General features: G+C 36.9%; 1 protein-coding gene across 6 annotated transcripts in view; it reads left to right on the plus strand.

The window, feature by feature from the left end:
• The window catches only part of ATG5 (autophagy related 5), a 123,915-nt gene that overhangs the window by 29,705 nt on the left and 74,341 nt on the right, over window positions 1-19,869 (plus strand). For all 6 annotated transcript variants that reach the window (XM_058566543.1, XM_058566538.1, XM_058566537.1 and 3 more), the window contains one exon: window positions 14,186-14,348. In XM_058566543.1, coding sequence (XP_058422526.1) covers window positions 14,186-14,348 — 163 coding nt within the window. The remainder of the gene's footprint in view (window positions 1-14,185; window positions 14,349-19,869) is intronic.

Consider the following 19,869-nt stretch of genomic DNA (forward strand, 5'->3'; position numbering starts at 1 on the left):
CAGCCATGGTTTGTTGGCAACCCACATACAAAATAGAGGAAGATTGGCACAGATGTTAGCTCAGGGCTAATCTTCCTCAAGCAAAAAAAAAAAACAACAAGAAAGATCAGCAGCAGATATTAGCTCAGGGTGAATCTTCCTTAGCAAAAGAAATTTTTTTTAAATGTTCAGTTCTGTTGCGTATTCTAAATAAAGTTTAATAGAGTAAACAAAACAATATCTTGCTGTTTTCCTTTCTTTCCTGATAACGTGGTGCTAAATTGGTGTATTTTGGTTTTGATGAGCAGAAATTTTAATTTTTGCATCTTGACAGTGATTATTATGGGTAAGAGCTCAAATTTGCTAGGCAAAATAGAGTCAGCACTAAGGTAAGTGCTTCTGTGCAAAACTGCTGAATGATTGTGACCAGCCATAGTTAGGTTTTTGGACCAAGGCACTCTGTCTTTCCTGTGGTGCTCAAAGAGATACTACCACTGGTCCTGACTGTTCTTTAAGTGTACTTATATGACTGACCACACACCTTTTCTTATGGACAACTTCTTTCTTGCTAGGCCAAGAGCCTCTGTGTCTCTCTGAGATAGTTTACTGTATCTCTGCTTCTTCTACTATGTGTTGATGACTTAGGTCTGAGGTAACTTTCCTTATTCTGAAGTGCACTTCGTGGTTTCTTCCATGCTTCTGCTGTGTGTACTTCCCAGCTCTTAATAACGATGGCTGTTTTGTAGTATCTATCAACAGCACGTTATGTTAGTTATCTATTGCCTTGTGACAGATCACCACAAATGTCGCAGCTTGAAACAACACACGTTTATTATCTCAGTTTCTGTGGGTCAGGCTTACCTGGATCTTCTCCTCAGGGTCTCACAACGCTGCAGTCAAGGTGTTGGCTGGACTGCATTCTTGCCTAGAAACTTAAGAATTGGCTTCTAAGCCCACTCAGGTTGCTGGCAGAATTCGTTTCTTTGTGATTGTAGGACTGTGGGCCCTGTCTTGTTGGCTGTCATCTAGAGGCCTCACTCAGCACCTAAAGGCTTCAAGTTCCTTGCCATATGGACTTCCCCAGCATAGCAGCTTACTTCATTGAGTCAGCAAAAAGAGCCTCTAGAGCTAGTCTGTTAGCAAGACTGGAGTTCCATATAGCATGACTTAATCATAGGAGTGCCATCCCCATAACTTTTGCCATATTCTAAATGCAAATCACAGGTCCTGTGCACCCTCCAGGGGAAGGGATTACGGAAAGTTGTGAACATCAGGAGGTGGAAATCATGGAGGGTCATGCATACTTAAAACTATGAAATATAGTTTGTTCAGACATTAATTTATTCACCAAATATTTATTGAGGTTAATATCTGCTTTCAGCTGTGGCAGAGTAACTGGGTTGGATTTTTTCTCCATTCATAAACAGCTATAAAACTGGACAAAATATATGAAGTAGAGCTGTTTTCAGGCATTGGACATTAGAGAGAAAGAGAACAAACAAGGTGAGCACCACATTCAGCCCACCTGTGTGCTTCAGGGCAATTTCCTGGCTATGTCAGAGCAGAGAAAGAAGTTCTAATGAGCTGAGGATGCAGATATTGGAGTTCTGGGTTACTGAAGCAACTGAAACTTGCTAGACAAGGTATTGGAGAAGAGGGACTGGAAGTATAAATGTGAGTTCTCCAAGGGTACTTGGCTGAGGGCTGGGCTGCACATGCATAGGTGATATTCCTCAAGGCCTAGCAGAGAGTGCATGTTAGGGAGTTAAGAGTGGGAGAAGTCCCATGATGCCTGGAGGTGTTGGATTCCAGCCCATCCAGAGTGGAGAGAGAGACCTCGTTAACATACTGGGCATTTTTCTGAGACCAGAAAGGCCATGCTATAGGAGTAAGGATGGTACCTCAGTAGGGTTGGCAAATTATGGCCTGTGTGCCAAACCTGGCTTTTTTTGTATGGCCTGTGATCTAAGGATGGTTTTTATATTTTTTTAGTGGCTGAAAAAAATTAAGAATAATATTTTGCAACATGTAAAAATTATGTGGAATATAAATTCTGGTGATCATAAATAAAGTTGTATTGAAATGTAGCCATTCATGCTGAAAGCTTTACATATTGCTGTTAGGCTACAATGGCAGGGTTGAGCACTTGCTATAGACACTGTATGGCATACAAGTCTAATACAGTTACCATCTCGCCCTTTACAGAAAAAGTTTACCCGCTCCTATTATAGAGTAACAGTTGCTCTGGATGTGCCCTAATAAAGCCTAAAATTAAGCCTTTTGTGGATCAAGGAGAGGCACCATGCAAAGCAAAACTCAACAAGAAAGACATTGTCTTTCCTTGCACCGTATTCACAATGTTGAGAACACAATCAACTATTACTAGACAAACAAGTAAGCAGGAAAACTTACACCATATCAAGGGGAAAAAATCCTGTCAGTAGAAACTGACCCTGAGATAACCCACATTTGGAATTAGCAAAAAATGAATTAAAACAGTTATTAAAAACCTAATGACTTAAAGTAAGATCACAATATTCTAGAACTGAAAAGAACAATGTCTGAAATAAACAATTCACTGCATGGGCTTAACAGTAGATTGAAGATAGTACAAGAAAGGTTCTGTGAACTTGAAGACAGATGCATAGAAACTATCCAGTGTAAAGAACCGAGAGAAGAAAAATTGGAGGAGAGGTGGAGACAGAGTCCCAGTAACCTCTAGGATAATGTCAAGCAGTCTAACATACATGTGATTGGAGTCCTAGAAGGAGAGAAAAGAAGGAATGGGTCAGAAAAAATATTTTTATGAAATAATGGTTAGATTCACATTTCTTGGCTTCAAAGCTACAATAACCAAAACTGTGTGGTACCGGCATAAGGATGGACATACAGATCAGTGGAATAGAAGTGAGAGTCCAGATATAAGCACATACATTCATGGACAATTGATTTTCTCTGTGGGTGCCAAGACAATTGAGTGAGGGAAAGAATAATTTTTCAAAGATGGTGCTGGGAAGACTGATTACACACATGCAAAAGAATGAAATTGACCCCTATAAAAAATAGTAGGAATAGATCGAAGACCTAAATATAAGAGCTAAAATTATAGAACTCTTAGGAAAAAAAGAGTAAATTTTGTGACCTTGGATTAGGCAGTGATTTCTTAGATATGACACTTAAAGCACAAACAACCAAAGAAAAAATAGATAAATTGGACTTCATCAAAATGAAAAATTTTCATGCTTCAAAGGAAGTGAAAAAGCAACCCACAAAATAGAAAATATTTGCAAAATCATACATCTAACAAGGGTTTAGTATCCAGAATATATTTTAAAAACTCTAAGAATTCAATGATGAAAAGGTAAATAACCCACTTAAAAATGAACAAAAGATTTGAGTAGACATTTCTCCAGAGAAGATATATAAGTGGCCAGTGATCACATGAAAAGATGCTCAGCATAATTAGTCATTAGGGAAATGCAAAGAAAGACCCCAATGATTTATCCTTTCATTCCCACTGAGATAGCTATAATCAAAAAGTTGAACAGTAACAGATATTGGAGAGTGTGTGGACTAATTGGTACTGTCATGTGTTATATGTTACTATTGGGAATGTAAAATAATGCAGCCACTTTGGAGAACAGTCTGGCAGTTCCTCAAATGATTAAACATAGACTTGTCATATGACCCACGAATTCCACTCATAATTATATACCCAAGAGAATTGAAACCATATGTCAACCCAAAAACTTGAACTTGGATGTTCATAGCAACATTAGTCATAATAGCCAAAAAGTGGAAGCAACCCAAATGGTCATCAGCTAATGAATGGATAAACAAAATGTATATCCATACAACGGAATATAATTTGGCCGTGAAAAGGAATGAAGTGGTGATACATGCTACAACATTGCATGTTGAACATCATGCTGAGTCAAAGAAAGCAGACGCAGAAGGCTGCATACTGTATGATTCATTTATATGAAATGTCCAGAATATGCAAATCCAAAGAGACAGAAAGTAGATTAGTGGTTTTCAAGGGATGGGGGGAGAGTAGAATGGAGAGAGACTGCTTGTAGATATGAGGTTTTTTCCTGGAGTGATGAAGATATTACATAGTTAAGATAGTAGTGATGACTGCACAACCTTGTGAATATACTAAATACTGTTGAATTATAATCTCTCAAGTGGTGAATTTTAAGTGAGTTGTATATGAATTATATCTCAGTTAAAAAAAGAAAGAATGGTTGATAATTTTCCAAATTCGGAGGAGAAAACATCAAACTCTGTGTCAGAGAAGCTCAGCAAATCCCAAGCAAATAATTATTTAGAAAACCACACTTAGGCACATTATAATAAAATTGTTGAAAACTAGTTATAAAGAGAAAATCTTGAAAGCAGCCACAGAAAAATGATACATGACGTAAAAGAGAACAGTGAGGTGAACAATGGCTGACTTCTCATCAAACAGTAGAGATCAAAATACAATAAAATGACATCTTAAAGCACTGAAAGAAGCTACAGGCAGGAATGAAGAGCACTGGAAATGGTAAATAGAAAAGATTCTCTCTTCTTTTAAAAGAGAAATTACTGTTTAAAGCAAGAATAATGTAATTTTAAGGAAGGGTTAATAATGTCTGTGTAAGTAAAATGTGTGAACACAATTGTGAAACAACATATTGAAGTTTGTGAAATTCACCTAAAGCAGTACTTGGAGGGAATTTAAAACTTTCTGTAGGGCCGGCCCCGTGGCTTAGCGGTTAAGAGTGCACTCTCCGCTGCTGGCGGCCTGGGTTCGGATCCCGGGCGCGCACCAACGCACCACTTCTCTGGCCATGCTGGGGCCACATCCCACATACAGCAACTAGCAGGATGTGCAACTATGACATACAGCTATCTACTGGGGCTTTGGGGGAAAAAAAGGAGGAGGATTGGCAATAGATGTTAGCTCAAAGCCAGTCTTCCTCAGCAAAAAGAGGAGGATTAGCAGGGATGTTAGTTCAGGGCTGATCTTCCTCACAAAAAGAAAAAAAAAACCTTCTGTAGTAGAAAAAAAATAATTTACTGATATCAGGAATGAAAAATGGGATGTTACTATAGATCCTACAGCCATTAAAAGGATAGTGGGAAATATTATGAACAACTTCATGCCAGCAAATTTGACACATGGATAAATTCAATGAAAATAGAGTTTACCAAAACTGACACAAGAAGTAGCAGATATGAATAGCCCCTTAATATATGAAGAAGTTGGACTTGTAATTTAAAAAAACTGTCTCACAAAGTAAAACTTCTTACCTAGGTAGTTTCATTTAGTGAATCCTATCAAATATTAAAGGAATAAATAATATCAATTTTTACAGACTTTTTCCAGAAAATAGGAGAGAATACTTCCCAATTTGTTTTACAGGCCTGAATAATTCTGATACCAAACCTGTTAAAGATATTAAAAGAAAAAAAAATTGCAGACCAGTGTCCCTCATGAACATAGATGCAAACACTCTCAAGAAAATACTGGCAAATAGAATCCAGCAATATATAAAAAGGACAATACACTGTGACCGCATTGAGATTGTCTCAGGAATACGAGTGACTCAACTTTCAAATATCAATGAATCAATATAATGGGGCACATTAACAGAACAAGGTAGAAAAATCGTACTATCAGATAAATAGATGCAGAAAAAGCTTTTGACAAAATCCAGTACCCATTTGTCATCAAAACTCTTAGCAGGCTTAGGAACAGAAGGGAATTTCCTCATATGACAAGAGTAAATATGAAAGGCTATAGCTAACATCATGCTAAATGGTGGTTTACTGAATGTTTCACTCTAAGATCAGGAAAAAGGCAAGAATGTCTGCCCCTACCACTTGTACAAGGGTAGTTTTGCTCTGCTGCAAAATATGTATTCCTAAAAAGCACTGTGCTGTTAAAATCACAAAACTTATGGGAAAGATGGGTTAGGGGAATAAAACCCAAAAATTTCGTTAGTGACAAATTAAAGAGATAGGAACCTAATAAAAGCACAGTTTTGGTATGTTAAATGGTTAAGAAATACATAAACACTACAATAAATATGAGAATTTATGTTGAAAAAGACTGGAGATTTGCTTATAGAAATCAGCATAGGAAGGGTTTACAGCTTGTCAGTTATTGTGAAGTGATGGAAGGAAGGTTATTTGAAATCAGACAAAATTGTGACATCGGATGTGGAAGATTAGCTTATAATGTGAATTGAGGTAGCAGGTCCATTTTTGAGGTGTGTGTGTTTTGTATATTCCTGTGTAGCTTGGTTTAACTGGGTGCAGTTTTCTGTGTTCACCTAGTATTTCTTGTGGACAATATTTACATAAGTAAATATGAAATTCTTATTGCTCAAATTGTTCCCTAACATATCACTTGCTTTGGAACAAATCCAGAAGACTTGAATAGACAGTTTATGTATGTTATATATATTTTATATATATATAATATATATATATAGTGTGTGTGTGTTCATATATGAATAAACAATTAGCACATGAAAAGGTACTAAACATCTTTAGTCATCAGGGAAATGTGTGTTAAAACCACAAGGAGATATTACTTCACGCTTACTAGAATGATTAAAATTAAGACTGATAGTACCAAATTTGAGGACATGGAGTAACTAGAACTCTAATACATTGCTGGTGGGCTTGTAAAATTATACTATCACCTTGGAAAACAGTTTGGCAGTTTTTAAATAAGGTTAAACATAAACTTAATCTATGACCCAACATTTCTGTTTCAAGTTATATACCCAAGAAAAATGAAAACATATGTTCACAAAAGACTTATACACTAATGTTCTTAGCAGCTTTCTTAATAATAGCCAAAATCTGGATACAATCTTAACGTCTACTAACAGGTTTTTGGATTAACAGATTGTGGTATATTCATTCCATGGTGTACTACTCAGCGACAAAAAGGAGCTAACTGCTGATACATGCAGTAACGTAGATGAATCTCAAAGCATTATGCTAAGTGCAAGATGCTAGATTATACAATACTATATATTGTATAATTCTGTTTATATGCAATTATATTACAGGCAAAACTAGTCTCATAATGCAGATCAGATCAGTGATTAGCTGGGGTCGAAATGAGGGAACTGATTTCGAAGGACACCAAGAACTTTTTGGGAGTGATGGTAATATTCTGTATCTTGTTTGGGCTGACAGTTATGCAGTGTCAAAATTCATCTAACTGTACACTTAAAAGTTGGGCATGTCACTGTACATGAGTCATATCTCAATATAAGTTGACTTATTTTAAAAAGTTCATTGAGAGAGGGCAGAGAGATGAGAGCAGTCACGGTTTCTGCTTTGTAGAGCTTTAAGAGTAGTGTGACAGAAGAATATAAATATTATAGAATATGAATATTATAGACCCAAGTATATGGACTTTGTGAACTTAACCTAGACTGGGAGAGTAAGAGAAATTTCTTGGAGGAAGTGATGTCAAAACTGAACCTGATGATTGAAGGGGATTTTTGGGGCTAGGCGTGTAAGTGGTTGAGTGATAGGCGGGGAGAAAGAGTGTTCCAGGCAGAAGAAATAGTTTGTGCAAAGCACGGAAATGAGAGCGTATGACTGAAAGAATGTTTGAGCAGATGACAGATATTTAAGATCGTTGGAGCAGAGAATGTGTATATGGGAGAAGGGAAAAAGAATGGGGTATGTGAAGTGGGAGTGAGAGATTATGCTGGAGAGGTTAGCAGAGATATAAGTCATTTGGAATCTTGAAGGCTTTAGAAGAAATTTGATTTTATCCTAAAAGTGGAACAGAACAGCTGAGTGAGAAGATCAGATTTACATTTTAAGAAGATAAATGTGACTCCAAATGTGAAAAATGAATTACAGAGGTGAGACTTTGGGCATGGAACCCAGTTACAAGGTTTTCCAGAAATGTCAGAGAGTTGTTAGTTTGTACTGGGAAAGTGGCGCTGGAAATGTTGCAAGTGCATGGATTCAGATCTGTTTAGGGTGTAGACTTACCAGAACTTGATTGGATGTGGGAGATGGGGAGAAGGAGGAGTCAGGGGGGGAAATCATTTGTTTACTTCTGGCTTTGTGGAGTTTCATATGCTTATCACACACCTCTGCTAGATTAATGGATGTATGGGCCCTAAGGTCATGAGAAGGATCTTGGCTGGAGATAGATAGTGGGACTCATTAGTCCATACATGGTATGGAAGTAGGTAAGCTTATTCAAGGTGAATATATGGAATGAAAAAAGCAGAGAGGTCCTAGGCCAGAAACTTGAAAAATACCAACATTTTAGGAATGGCCTGGGAATAGGCTCTTGCAAATGAGAATCAGAAAAGATAAGAGGAAAATGAGAAGTGTGGTAACATAGACTTGAGAATGACTGCTTCAAGGAGGATAGTCAGAGGTGTTAGATGTTTGATGAGGGCTTCAAACAATTAAGAACGGAGAGGTATCATTGTTGACCTTGAAGAGGGCAGTTTCAGTGGAGTGGTGAGGGTGGCAGACAGACTGTATGGATGATGTGAGCTGAATGCCAGCTTGGTGAGCTTGAAGGTTGGCTCTGAAGGGTAGAAGAGAGAGGGGGCTCTAGCCAGAGGGAAGTTGAGGTTGTGGGAAAGGTTTTTTTTGTTTTTCCTTGTGTGGTGGTTTTATTTTTAAGAACAACTTATGGGAGGGCCGGCCCCGTGGCTTAGTGGTTAAGTGCCTGTGCTCCGCTACTGGCAGCCCGGGTTCGGATCCCGGGCGCGTACCGACGCACCGCTTCTCCGGCCATGCTGAAGCCGCGTCCCACATACAGCAACTAGAAGGATGTGCAACTATGACATACAACTATCTACTGGGGCTTTGGGGAAAAAAAGGGGAGGATTGGCAAGAGATGTTAGCTCAGAGGCGGTCTTCCTCAGCAAAAAGAGGATTAGCGTGGATGTTAGCTCAGGGCTGATCTTCCTCACACACACACACACAAAAAAGAACAACTTATGGGAAATGGTAATTAGATAGAAGATGCCTTAACATAATGTTACAGAAAGAGAGAAATAATTAATTGTGGTAGGTTTCAAAGATCCAAAAAATGGGATCTAGCAAACAGGATGGGAGATTGTACCAGGAGGGAAGGAGATGATTGGTTGCAGCTAAGTTTGTAGATTGAATCTTGGTAAAATTAGATTTAAGAAAATCAAGAAAGTTTAATAACTTTTAGTGCTGATTTTAGCATTGATTCAGTTAACTTCTATTACTATCTTTTTCGTGATATATTCTTCTCTCATCCTGAAAATGATACATTGCAAGAAATATTTGAAAAATTCCCTCCCTTTCCATCTCCACATGCGCACACACCAAAGTGATCTTAGAAAGAATATTTTAAGATATATTGATACAAGTTAGCCTTTAAACTATGGCCTCATATTTTCCCTGTCAGAATGCTGAGTCTACTATTAGACGTGGCTCAACAATAAAGTAAAAAAACATTGCTATGTATGTTCTGCTTGGACTGCCGTGACAAAATACCACAGACTGGGTGGCTTAAACAACAGAAATTTATTTTCTCACGGTTCAGGAGGCTGGAAAGTCCAAGATCAAGATCAAGATCCAGCGGGATTCGGTTTCTGGTGAAGCCTCTCTAGTTGCCTTCTCACCCGGGGTCTTTCTTCCTTGTGTGTGGGGAGGGAGAGAGTGAGCTCTCTGCTGTCTTTCCTTACAAGGACACTAATCCTGTTGGATCAGGGCCCCACCCTTATGACCTCATTTAACCTTAATTGCTTCCTTAGAGGCCCCATTTCCAAATATAGCCACACTGAGGGTTAGGGCTTCAACATATGAATATTTGGGGGACACAGACATTGAGTCCATAACACTATGTGTTGGCAACTCCTGTATTTTTAATGGGGCATTAGAGTCTTTATGGATCATATGAAAGATGTTTTTTTGTTTTGCTCTATTGTCTTAATAGAGCTTGTGGTATTTTTTTATTGGGGTGTACAGTAGTCACACCTTATCCATGATTTGCTTTCCATGGTTTCAGTTACCATGGTCAGCCATGGTCCAAAAATATTAAATGGAAAATTCCAGAAGTAAACAATTCATAAGTTTTGAATCGTGCACTATTCTGAGTAGCGTGATGAAATATTGCTCCATCCCTTTCTATCCGCCCTGGATGTGAATCATTCCTTTGTCCGGTGTATCCGCAGCTGTGTACAGTACCTGCCCGTTAGTCACTTAGTATCCCATTGTTGTGGTATCGCAGTGCTTGTATTCAAGTAACTCTTGTGCTTAATAATGACCTAAGCGCAAGAATAGTGATGCTGGCAATTCAGATATGCCAAAGAGAAGCTGTGGAGTATTTCCTTTAAGTGAAAAGGTGAAAGTTCTTGACTTAATAAGGAAAGAAAAAATATTGTATTTTGAGGTTGCTAGGATCTATGATAACTTTTATTGCAGTATATTGTTGTAATTGTTCTATTTTATTATTAGTTATTGTTGTTAATCTCTTACTGTGCCTAATTTATAAATTAAACTTGATTATAGATATGTATAGGAAAAAACATCATATACGTAGGGTTTGATACCATCCAGGCATCTACTGGGGGTCTTGGAACATATCTCCTGTGGATAAGGGAGGACTACTGCAATTGACATACAGCATTATATCAGTTTCAGGTGTATAACATAATGATTTGATATTTGTATATATTGCAAAATGATCACTACAACAAGTCTAGTTAACATCCGTCACCATACAGTTAACAAAATTTTTTTTTCTTGTGATGACAACTTTTAAGATTTACTCCTAGCAACTTTTTTTTTTTTTTTTTTTTGTGAGGAGATCAGCCCTGAGCTAACATCCGCCAATCCTCCTCCTTTTTTGCTGAGGAAGACGGCCCTGGGCTAACATCGGTGCCTATCTTCCTCCACTTTATATGGGACGCCGCCACAGCATGGCTTACCAAGCAGTGCGTCGGTGCGCGCCCGGGATCCGAACCAGCGAACCCCGGGCCGCCGCAGCGGAGCGCGCGCACTTAACCGCTTGCACCACCGGGCCGGCCCCTACTCCTAGCAACTTTTAAGTATGCAATAGAGTATTATTAACTGCAGTCACCATGCTGTACATTACATCCCCATGACTTATTTATAACTAGAAGTTTGTACTTTTTGACTCCCTTCACCCATATTACCCACCCCTCCACCTCCTGTCTCTGGCAACCACCAGTCTGTTCTCTGTATCTGTGAGCTTGATTGTTGTCACACGTGACAAGATTTCATTCTTTTTAATGGCTGAATCATATTCCATTGTATATGTATACAACATCTTCTTTATCCCTTCATCCATGGATGGACGCTTAGGTTGTTTCCATGACTCAGCAATTGTAAATAATACTGTAATGAATATGGAAATGCATGTGTCTTTTTGAATTAGTGTTTTTGTTTTCTTCAGATAAATACCGGAAGTGGAATTGCTGGATCATATGGTAGTTTTATTTTTAATTTTTTGAGAAATCTCCATACTGTTTTTCCATAGTGGCTGCACCAATTTACATTCCCACCAACAGTGCAAAAGCGTTCCCTTTTCTCCACGTCTTTTCTAACACTTGTTATTTCTTGTCTTTTTGATAATAGGCATTCTAACAGGCGTGAGGTGATAACTCATTGTGGTTTTGATTTGCATTTCCCTGATGATTAGTGGCGTTGAGCATCTTTCCATGTACCCTTGTATGTCTTCTTTGGAAAAATGTCTGTTCAGATCTTCTGCTCGTTTTTTAATCGGACTGTTTGTTTTTTTGCTGTTGAGTTATATGAGTTCTTTATATATTTTGGATATTTACCTCTTATCAGATATTTGATTTGCAAATATTTTCTCCCGTTCAGTAGGTTGCCTTTTCATTTTGTTGATTGTTTGCTTTGCTCTGCAGAAGCTTTTTAGTTTGATGTAGTCCCACTTGTCTACTTTTGCTCTTGTTGCCTTTGCATTTGATGTTGAGCTTGCAATGTTATTAACAAGGTGAAAGGCTTTTTTTGTCGCTTACCTTGTAACTAGTTTTAGTTTAGTGTTGTTTGGTTATCTCTAATGTGTCTGGACATTCCAGACTGTCTGGGTTAATATTTTAATTAAAGGACACAGGTAATGATATCTAAGTAAATAGTATTTTTCAGGTCACTTCTGTAAAAGTGAAATTGAATTTAGTTTATTGGACATTCTGACTTGGAAGATTAATGAAAGCAAGTAAACATGATGTCAAACTCACTACCTTTGTTTGCAAGAATTTGAACTGAAAAGATGCACTTATACACAACTGGTAATGTAAGAGGTTAGAAATGTAATGAATCAAGAATCTGTTTGTAATTTTACTTTGAAGCTTTTAAAAAAAGATTTCCCACCCCTACCCCAAGCTAATCATGGAAAGAGGAGTGTTTCATGAGTAGGAGCTGAGGGGGCTTTGCCTGAGACAGCTGTCACTTTAGTCATTGCCACAATTTATTCAACTGCTGTGGCTGTCTAAGCAAATATCTCTTCTTTCTGTCACTGCTCTCATGTTTCCCCTGAGTTCATTTCATTAGAGAGTTCACCTCTCTCCTAAACAGAGGTAGAGCATTCTCTGTTGAAGCATAAATATACAAATATCTGCACTCTCTTGATGGACCCTCTCATTTGCTGTAAAGACCAGTCATTTGTAATTGTCAGCTGTCAAGTATAGGTGTCAGCATTGGTTGTTAAGCTTAGAAACCTGCAAAGCAATGGAAGTCTGGGAAAAGCAAAACTTCAGTACCTTCTCTGATTACAGGAGCCATTGAGGGGATTAGCAGCCTATGTTGGAGCAACACTAAAAAGTGGTGGTATTTTTTTCCCTGACTTTGAGAGATCCTAACTCTTTTTTTTCATAATCAGCTTGTATACAGTTTTAAGAAATTCTAATAGTACTCAAGCCTAAGTAGGTCATAAATTCAAATTGCATGAAAATATTTTCTTTGGCATATTAACTTTCATATTTTCTGCCACTCATTCATAACCAAAGCGGACAATTAGCACCACAGAGAACTGTACAATATCTGAAAAAGCCATTCCAAATTTATAGGTCAAGTATAACAAAGCTAAAATTTTCTTACGTAGGAATAATTATCATAATGCTAATCCATTTGAATATAATAGAATTGATATTGTGTACATTTAATTCTTTACCCTGGTCAGGAAGCCAGGACAAATCTCAATCTAGCTTAAGCAAAGCAAATACAGCTGATTGTAAAGTCAGTTAAGCCAGGGACCCTCTCTTTCTGCCGCCCATGTCCTCTCCTGTCTTTTAGTTTTGCCTTTCTAGCTGTCATTCTCCTTTTGACTTTCCATTTTTACAAAATTTTATATTTTCTCACATTCTTTGCCTTTGTGTGCATATGTCTGAAAACATCCACCTTGGTTCTTTATAAATTTCTAGTTCAAGCGTGCCATTAATATGGAATCCGTTTACCTAGAGAGACAATTTGATTGTCTCAGCTGTTCTCTTCTGCTCCAGGCAGCTGTGAACAATGAGTTGTTACATGGTGGCTCACCTTTTACTCAGCAGATCTATGAGATCAGACTCTATTAGAACAGAAGCAGGTATGACTGATTATTTGCATTTAAAAAACATACTTTAAGAAATAGCCATAGGTAGTTAAGTGCCTTTTCTTTTGGTAGGAGGGCATCTACAGTTAGTTTTCAAGAGAGTTTTGTTTGTATTCACATATAAATCTTTGTGTGGACATATGCTTTTATTTCTCTTAGGTAATTACCTAGTTGTACAATGACTGGATCAGATGGTAGGTGTACATTTACTTTTTTTAAGAAACTACCAAACTGTTTTCCAAAGTAGTTGTACCATTTTACATTCCCACCAGCAGTGATGAGAGTTCCATTCCACATTCTTGCCAACACTAGGTATGGTCAGTCAAAAAGCTATTTTTTAAATTAATACTCTTTCATATCTTTTCATGTTGTTGTAAACATACATCATATTACATAAGGGCTATTTGGAAAAAGTACAAAATATACCAGATAGCTAAAGATTTTTTACTTAATTTAAAAAGTATTTGGAGTTGTTCTTTACTGGGAAGGTAAGAGATGGTTTGCTAAAAATATTGGATAATTGAGGGATATACAGTTCTTTAAGAAGCTGATTTTGTAATGTGTGTACCTGTTTTATGTGTGTATTTTTTTTTCCTTTGTTAGAGTTTCCCAGAAAAGGACCTTCTGCACTGTCCATCTAAGGATGCAGTTGAAGCTCATTTTATGTCTTGTGTGAAAGAAGCTGATGCTTTAAAGCATAAAAGTCAAGTAATCAATGAAATGCAGAAAAAAGATCACAAGCAGCTCTGGATGGGATTACAGAATGGTAAATATAGCAGTGCTTAATTTCAGAATACCACTTTATAAAGTATGAAGTAACTATAATCCTGTGAGTAATTGTATATTTTAGGATTGATAGTACAAGTTTAATTCCAGCCTCTACACACAAAATTTTGCAAAGAAGCTACCTTTAGTCATCCCTTATGTTGTAACCTTCCAACATACGTCTCTTCATGGATTCCCTAGCATTAGAATGATTGCTTTGCCCATAACATATGATAGTATAATTCCGGTGTTTAGCTTCTGGAGAAAATGCCCTTGCTCCTAGTCATGATCTTTCTGGAATCATTAATTTCAGTTAATATGGTTTTGTTAATAATACCAGTTCCCCAGCAATATGGTTCAAATTTCATTTACTACCATATATTAACTGAATAATTACGTAAAGTACAAACTTTATTGCCCGCTCTTCAGTCCATGAATCATTATGTAACAACAAATATGCATCATGATCAGTGACCAGTTATCACTTTTTTAGTGTCTGTCAGAGAATCATCGTTACACATCTGTTATTTAGTTCACCCACAGACAGCAAAGCATGTCGTTGTGTTGCCTCCTTGTCTCCAGTGATAAGCCCACATGACATTTTATAAAACTGGATAATTGAAAGAGAGAATTGGCCAAGAAACATGAAAGTGTAGCAAAGAAGCAAGCAATAATACTGGAAGTGAAATTTGAATAGAATGTAATGGAATTCTAGAAGAAATAGCTGACTGTCAGAATGTTAGCACTACTGCCATTTAAGAGACTTTAGATATGCAGCCACAGGAAATTAGTGAAGGTGAACTTTTCCACATAAATGGGGAAAGTGGTTTTGATGAAAAGGATGAAGTTATCCCGGAGCAAGTGATGCTGGTGAAAAAACTTGGCGTTAAAGAAACTCTCAGAGATATTTCATGTCATCAAAAGTGCAAATGATGACATGTTTAGAAATTGATCCAAACTTAGAAAGGAGTATGGCAATGCCAAGGTTTAGGAAAAATGCTTGCTCATAGTTTTATGTCAAGAAAGCAAGCACTGTTTAAATTATGCTTAAGTTTTTTACAAAGAAATAAAACACTTTAATTCTCAACATTTCTACTGTTTTAAATTACGGTGTACTAAATAAATATTAGTGTTATTTACTTTTTTCATTTTATTATACATTTATAACCAACAGAGTTTTTTTTATTATTATTATTGATGTCAATAGTTTATAACATTGTGAAATTTTGGTTGTACATTATTGTTCGCCAGTCACCATATAAATGCCTCCCTTCACCCATTGTGCCCAGCCCCCCACCCACTTGCCCCTGCTAACCACCATATAGTTATCTCTGTCCGTGTGTTGATAACCAACAGAGTTTTTAATGTTTTGACAATTTTTTAAAGATCTCAGAACAATTATAATTTTTCCCATTAATTATTAAGGTCACTTTGCACAACTTTATGGTCCCCTTTCCAGTCCTGCAGTACTATGCAAAGGAGGGACTGCCTGTATTTTGTCCATCTTTGATAGGTGTTTTTGGACAGGGAGTTAGTCCAATATAAGCTGCTCTTTCATGGCAATAACTAGAATAAAGTAGAAGAAGCTCCCCCAAAAAATAATTTAAAAAATGTGATCTGGTTTTATCTTTGGGACTATATTATTATGATGTCAAAGAGGTGTTTGTAGTTATTTATATTAATTAAACTTTCGTTATGCCAAATACAGGGCATTATCTGTGACTTCAGTAGCACAGAAGGCACATGTTTTATGACAGTGTGCTGCAAATTAAATTTTCTCATTTCTTATAAGTTTCTTAGATTTGACCTCAGTTACGTGGAGTTGCTCCTTAGTTTCATATTTGTGCATCTGATATTTCTCAACTAGATTATAAGCTCTGAAAAGTCAAGCACGAGCCCTCTCACCTCATTTATATTGTTCTGTACACAAATTCTTATTAAGTGACTAAAAGAGTTTACAACCTCTTAAGAGGGTGTACTTTTTCTTGCTGGCTATTTGAAGATGAAGTGACATATTAGGTGACTTGTAAATAAGAAAATAGCCTAAATGGAAGAAGACAGGAATCTTGTAAAGAGAGAAGGGATCTGAGAATAATTTGGTTTCAGAATTGAAATAAATAATTTAAACGGACATTTATGTAGATGTTCTTGAAATCTATTGTGGACGTGGTGAGTCTGCTATAGAGAGCTTGGGTTCATCAGAGAATTCTAAAAATGATTGAAATGTTTCATTTGGGGTATCTCTTGGAGAATTGGGTATGGAGAAAGATGGTTAGAAGTTGTGAAAAAAAAAAGCCTGGTTTTTAGTCTCAGCTCAACTAGTAGCTCTTTAGGGCAGCTCACTCAATCGCTTTGAGCTTCAGTTTCTTTATCTGTAAAACAAGAGAATGTCTGCTATGTTCTCTTATAGGTGTCTTTAGAGGCTTTAAAGAAACACTAATACAGTTTATGTGAAAGTGTTTGAAAGGAAGTAAAGCTATCTTGATAAAAAGAATTATTGAGAAGTCGCTTTGAGACTCTAGGACCAGGGGTTGGCAAACTATGGTCATGGGCCAACCACCTGTTTTTATAAATAAAGATTTATTAGAACCCTGCCACACCGATTCATTTGTGTATTGTCTATGTTTACTTTCATGCTACAACAGCTGAATTAAATAGTTGTGACAGAAACCATGTGGCCCACGGCCTAAAATATTTATTATCTCTGGCGCTTTTAGAAAACATTTGCCAGCCGGTAGAAGGTTGACCAAACCAACAGCTCATATTTATCGTTGACCTAAAGCATGACTCAAAATGTCACACTTGCAGAACTTGGTATATAACCTAATGTGTCGGACTTAGTCTAAAAACTGCCTTCATTGCTGTTTTTTGGTATAGAGTTCCTTTTTTACTATTTTTGCCTTAGCTCGTATTCTTTCTTAGATATATGACTATTTTAAAGTTGTCTTTATTAAGTTCAATTTTATGAAATTACTTTTAAAATGGTTTCATTAAATCTGACTTAAAAAGATATGTGGTTAAAATATACTTTATTCCATTTTTATTTTTAGCTATAAATTATTTTTGTAGCTGTTATGTTTGGTTTTGTTTGTACTGATAATGATTGAGCTTACGCACTCAAAAATCTTAGCGTGGGATCCCGTGGATGCTGGAGACCTAGGTAGTCTATTTTCCACTTTTTAAAAATTAAAATATTCGTTTAGGAAGTCGTTAGCTGGGTAAAGGTTGTAGAAAATGTATTTTGGAGGAAGAGGCTGAATGTTACCTACATATTAGGTGAAAGATGGGTGTAGTAGTTCATTCTGTTCCTTCTACCTAGAATGCCCTTTCCCTCCTTTTTTGTCTAACTCCTACATATGTTTTAATGCTCGTCTCTATTGTCACCGTTCTGTGAAGCCTTTTCTCTTTTATTTTTTTAGCCCACAAATATTTATTGAACAGCTAACATGTGCCTGAAACTATGCTAGAAGCTAGTGATCATCCAGCAGTGGTAGAGCAAACATGGACCGTGCCTTACAGCCAAGTGGAGGCAGGACTATTTATGTTTTCATGCTGTCATGGCTCCTTGTCCATTTATATGCATTTTTCCTCTCATATTTTATCACACTCTGGTATAGGTAAGGTTTATGTATTCTGCTAGAATATGAATATTTCCTGATTGGAGTGTATTATGCATTTTTGTATCCCCAGCACTTAGTCTAGTCTTAGGCATAGAGGAGACAAAATTAATATTGACTGAATGACTCCTTTATTTTATTTCTTTCTAGCAAGTTCCTTTCTGTTTCCTTTATTGAAATAGATTTTATGTTTAAGAATTTTTCCATCCAAAAGAAGGTCCTATTAATTTGTGAAGTCAAAGATATCTTACCTTTTGGTTAGTAAAATTGTAAATTGGTAAGATTGAGACGTAGCAGATGGTAAATTTCTTTCGTATAGAACTGCACCTGTAGAACATAACAGCTAAACAATGATTTAAACAATTTTTGAATACTTTCAAATGCTAATTTTAATTTCTCAGATCACTGTGAAAGAGAAATAAGAAAAGCTTTTGAAACCAAGAAAACTCATTTAAGACATACTGTGCCTTTCAGTGTTTTTTATGGGTTTTCATTTTAGATATAAGAGTATTTAACCTCCCTGTGAAACAAAGTTAATGACCACAAAAAAAGAAAAGAAAGTAGCATTTTTATTATTTATGAGGCAGTTGTCACTACATGTACAGGCTATTTTCTATTAAATGTCAAGCTGTTTTTTCTTATAAGCTAGAGATTTGAGGACATCCCCAAAAAATATATATGTATTTTTTTTGAGGACGATCATCCTTGAGCTAACATCCATGCTAATCCTCCTCTTTTTGCTGAGTAAGACTGGCTCTGAGCTAACATCTATTGCCAATCCTCCTCCTTTTTTTTCCCCCCGAAGCGCCAGTAGATAGTTGTATGTCACAGTTGCACATCCTTCTAGTTGCTGTATGTGGGACACGGCCTCAGCATGGCCGGAGAAGCGGTGGGTCGGTGCACGCCCAGGATCCGAACCAGGGCCACCGGTAGCGGAACGCGCACACTTAACCGCTAAGCCACGGGGCCGGCCCCCCAAAATATATTTTTGACATAATATATGACTTAGTTTTTAGCCTTGGTTTTCAGGGTATACTAAAAAAGAAAAAAAAAAAAGATGGCATTAAATAAAGTCCATAGACCTTCAAATAAATACAAGTTTTGACTGCTTTATATGTTGAAAATTTACATTGTTTCTAACTTATGGTTAATCATTTTGAGCTCAGTAATTTTTTAGAGAAAATAATTATTTGGTAGCGTACGATTTTAACTTAAAACTGGATTTTAGAAGGAAATAGTGATCAGTGAAAGGTGATTTTTATAACAAGTCCTAACGTTTTGAAAACACTTTGGTAGGTGATGTAAAGGATAAATGCAATGGTTCTAGCTCTTTGAAGGCTTATATGATAGAGACAGTTGGGTTGTAACTGCATTGCTTTGTTTTTGTCAGTTGCATATAGTAGAATAAGTATTGGACTGCAAATCTGTTGGTCTGAGAAGGAGCATTGGACCTGATCTTTACTTTGCCATATTTCTTATTGTGTGGCCATGGCAGATCAGTTTTCTCTCTAAGCTGGAGTTTCCTTATAAATATGAACGTGGTAATACTTCACAAGACTCAAATTAAAGGACTGTAAAGTAGTAATCACATATACCTGAATTCTGATGATTAGATATTCTCATTCGTTCCAGAAGGACTTCTTCGAAGAATTATTGTCAATAATTTCTCTCTCTTTCCTCTCACCTTCTTTGTCTTTCCCTCCCTCTTCCTTTCTCCTTCCTCCCCCTACCCCTTCCCTCTCCCTTTTTCTCTCTGTCTCTCCTTCCCTCCCTCTCCCTTTTTTTTTTAAGTATTTTTTATAATTTTATTTATTTATTTTTTCCCCCAAAGCCCCAGTAGATAGTTGTATGTCATAGCTGCACATCCTTCTAGTTGCTGTATGTGGGACCCGGCCTCAGCGTGGC

Source organism: Diceros bicornis, chromosome 23 (genome assembly GCF_020826845.1).
Source record: "Diceros bicornis minor isolate mBicDic1 chromosome 23, mDicBic1.mat.cur, whole genome shotgun sequence".
NCBI classification, from domain to species: domain Eukaryota; kingdom Metazoa; phylum Chordata; class Mammalia; order Perissodactyla; family Rhinocerotidae; genus Diceros; species Diceros bicornis.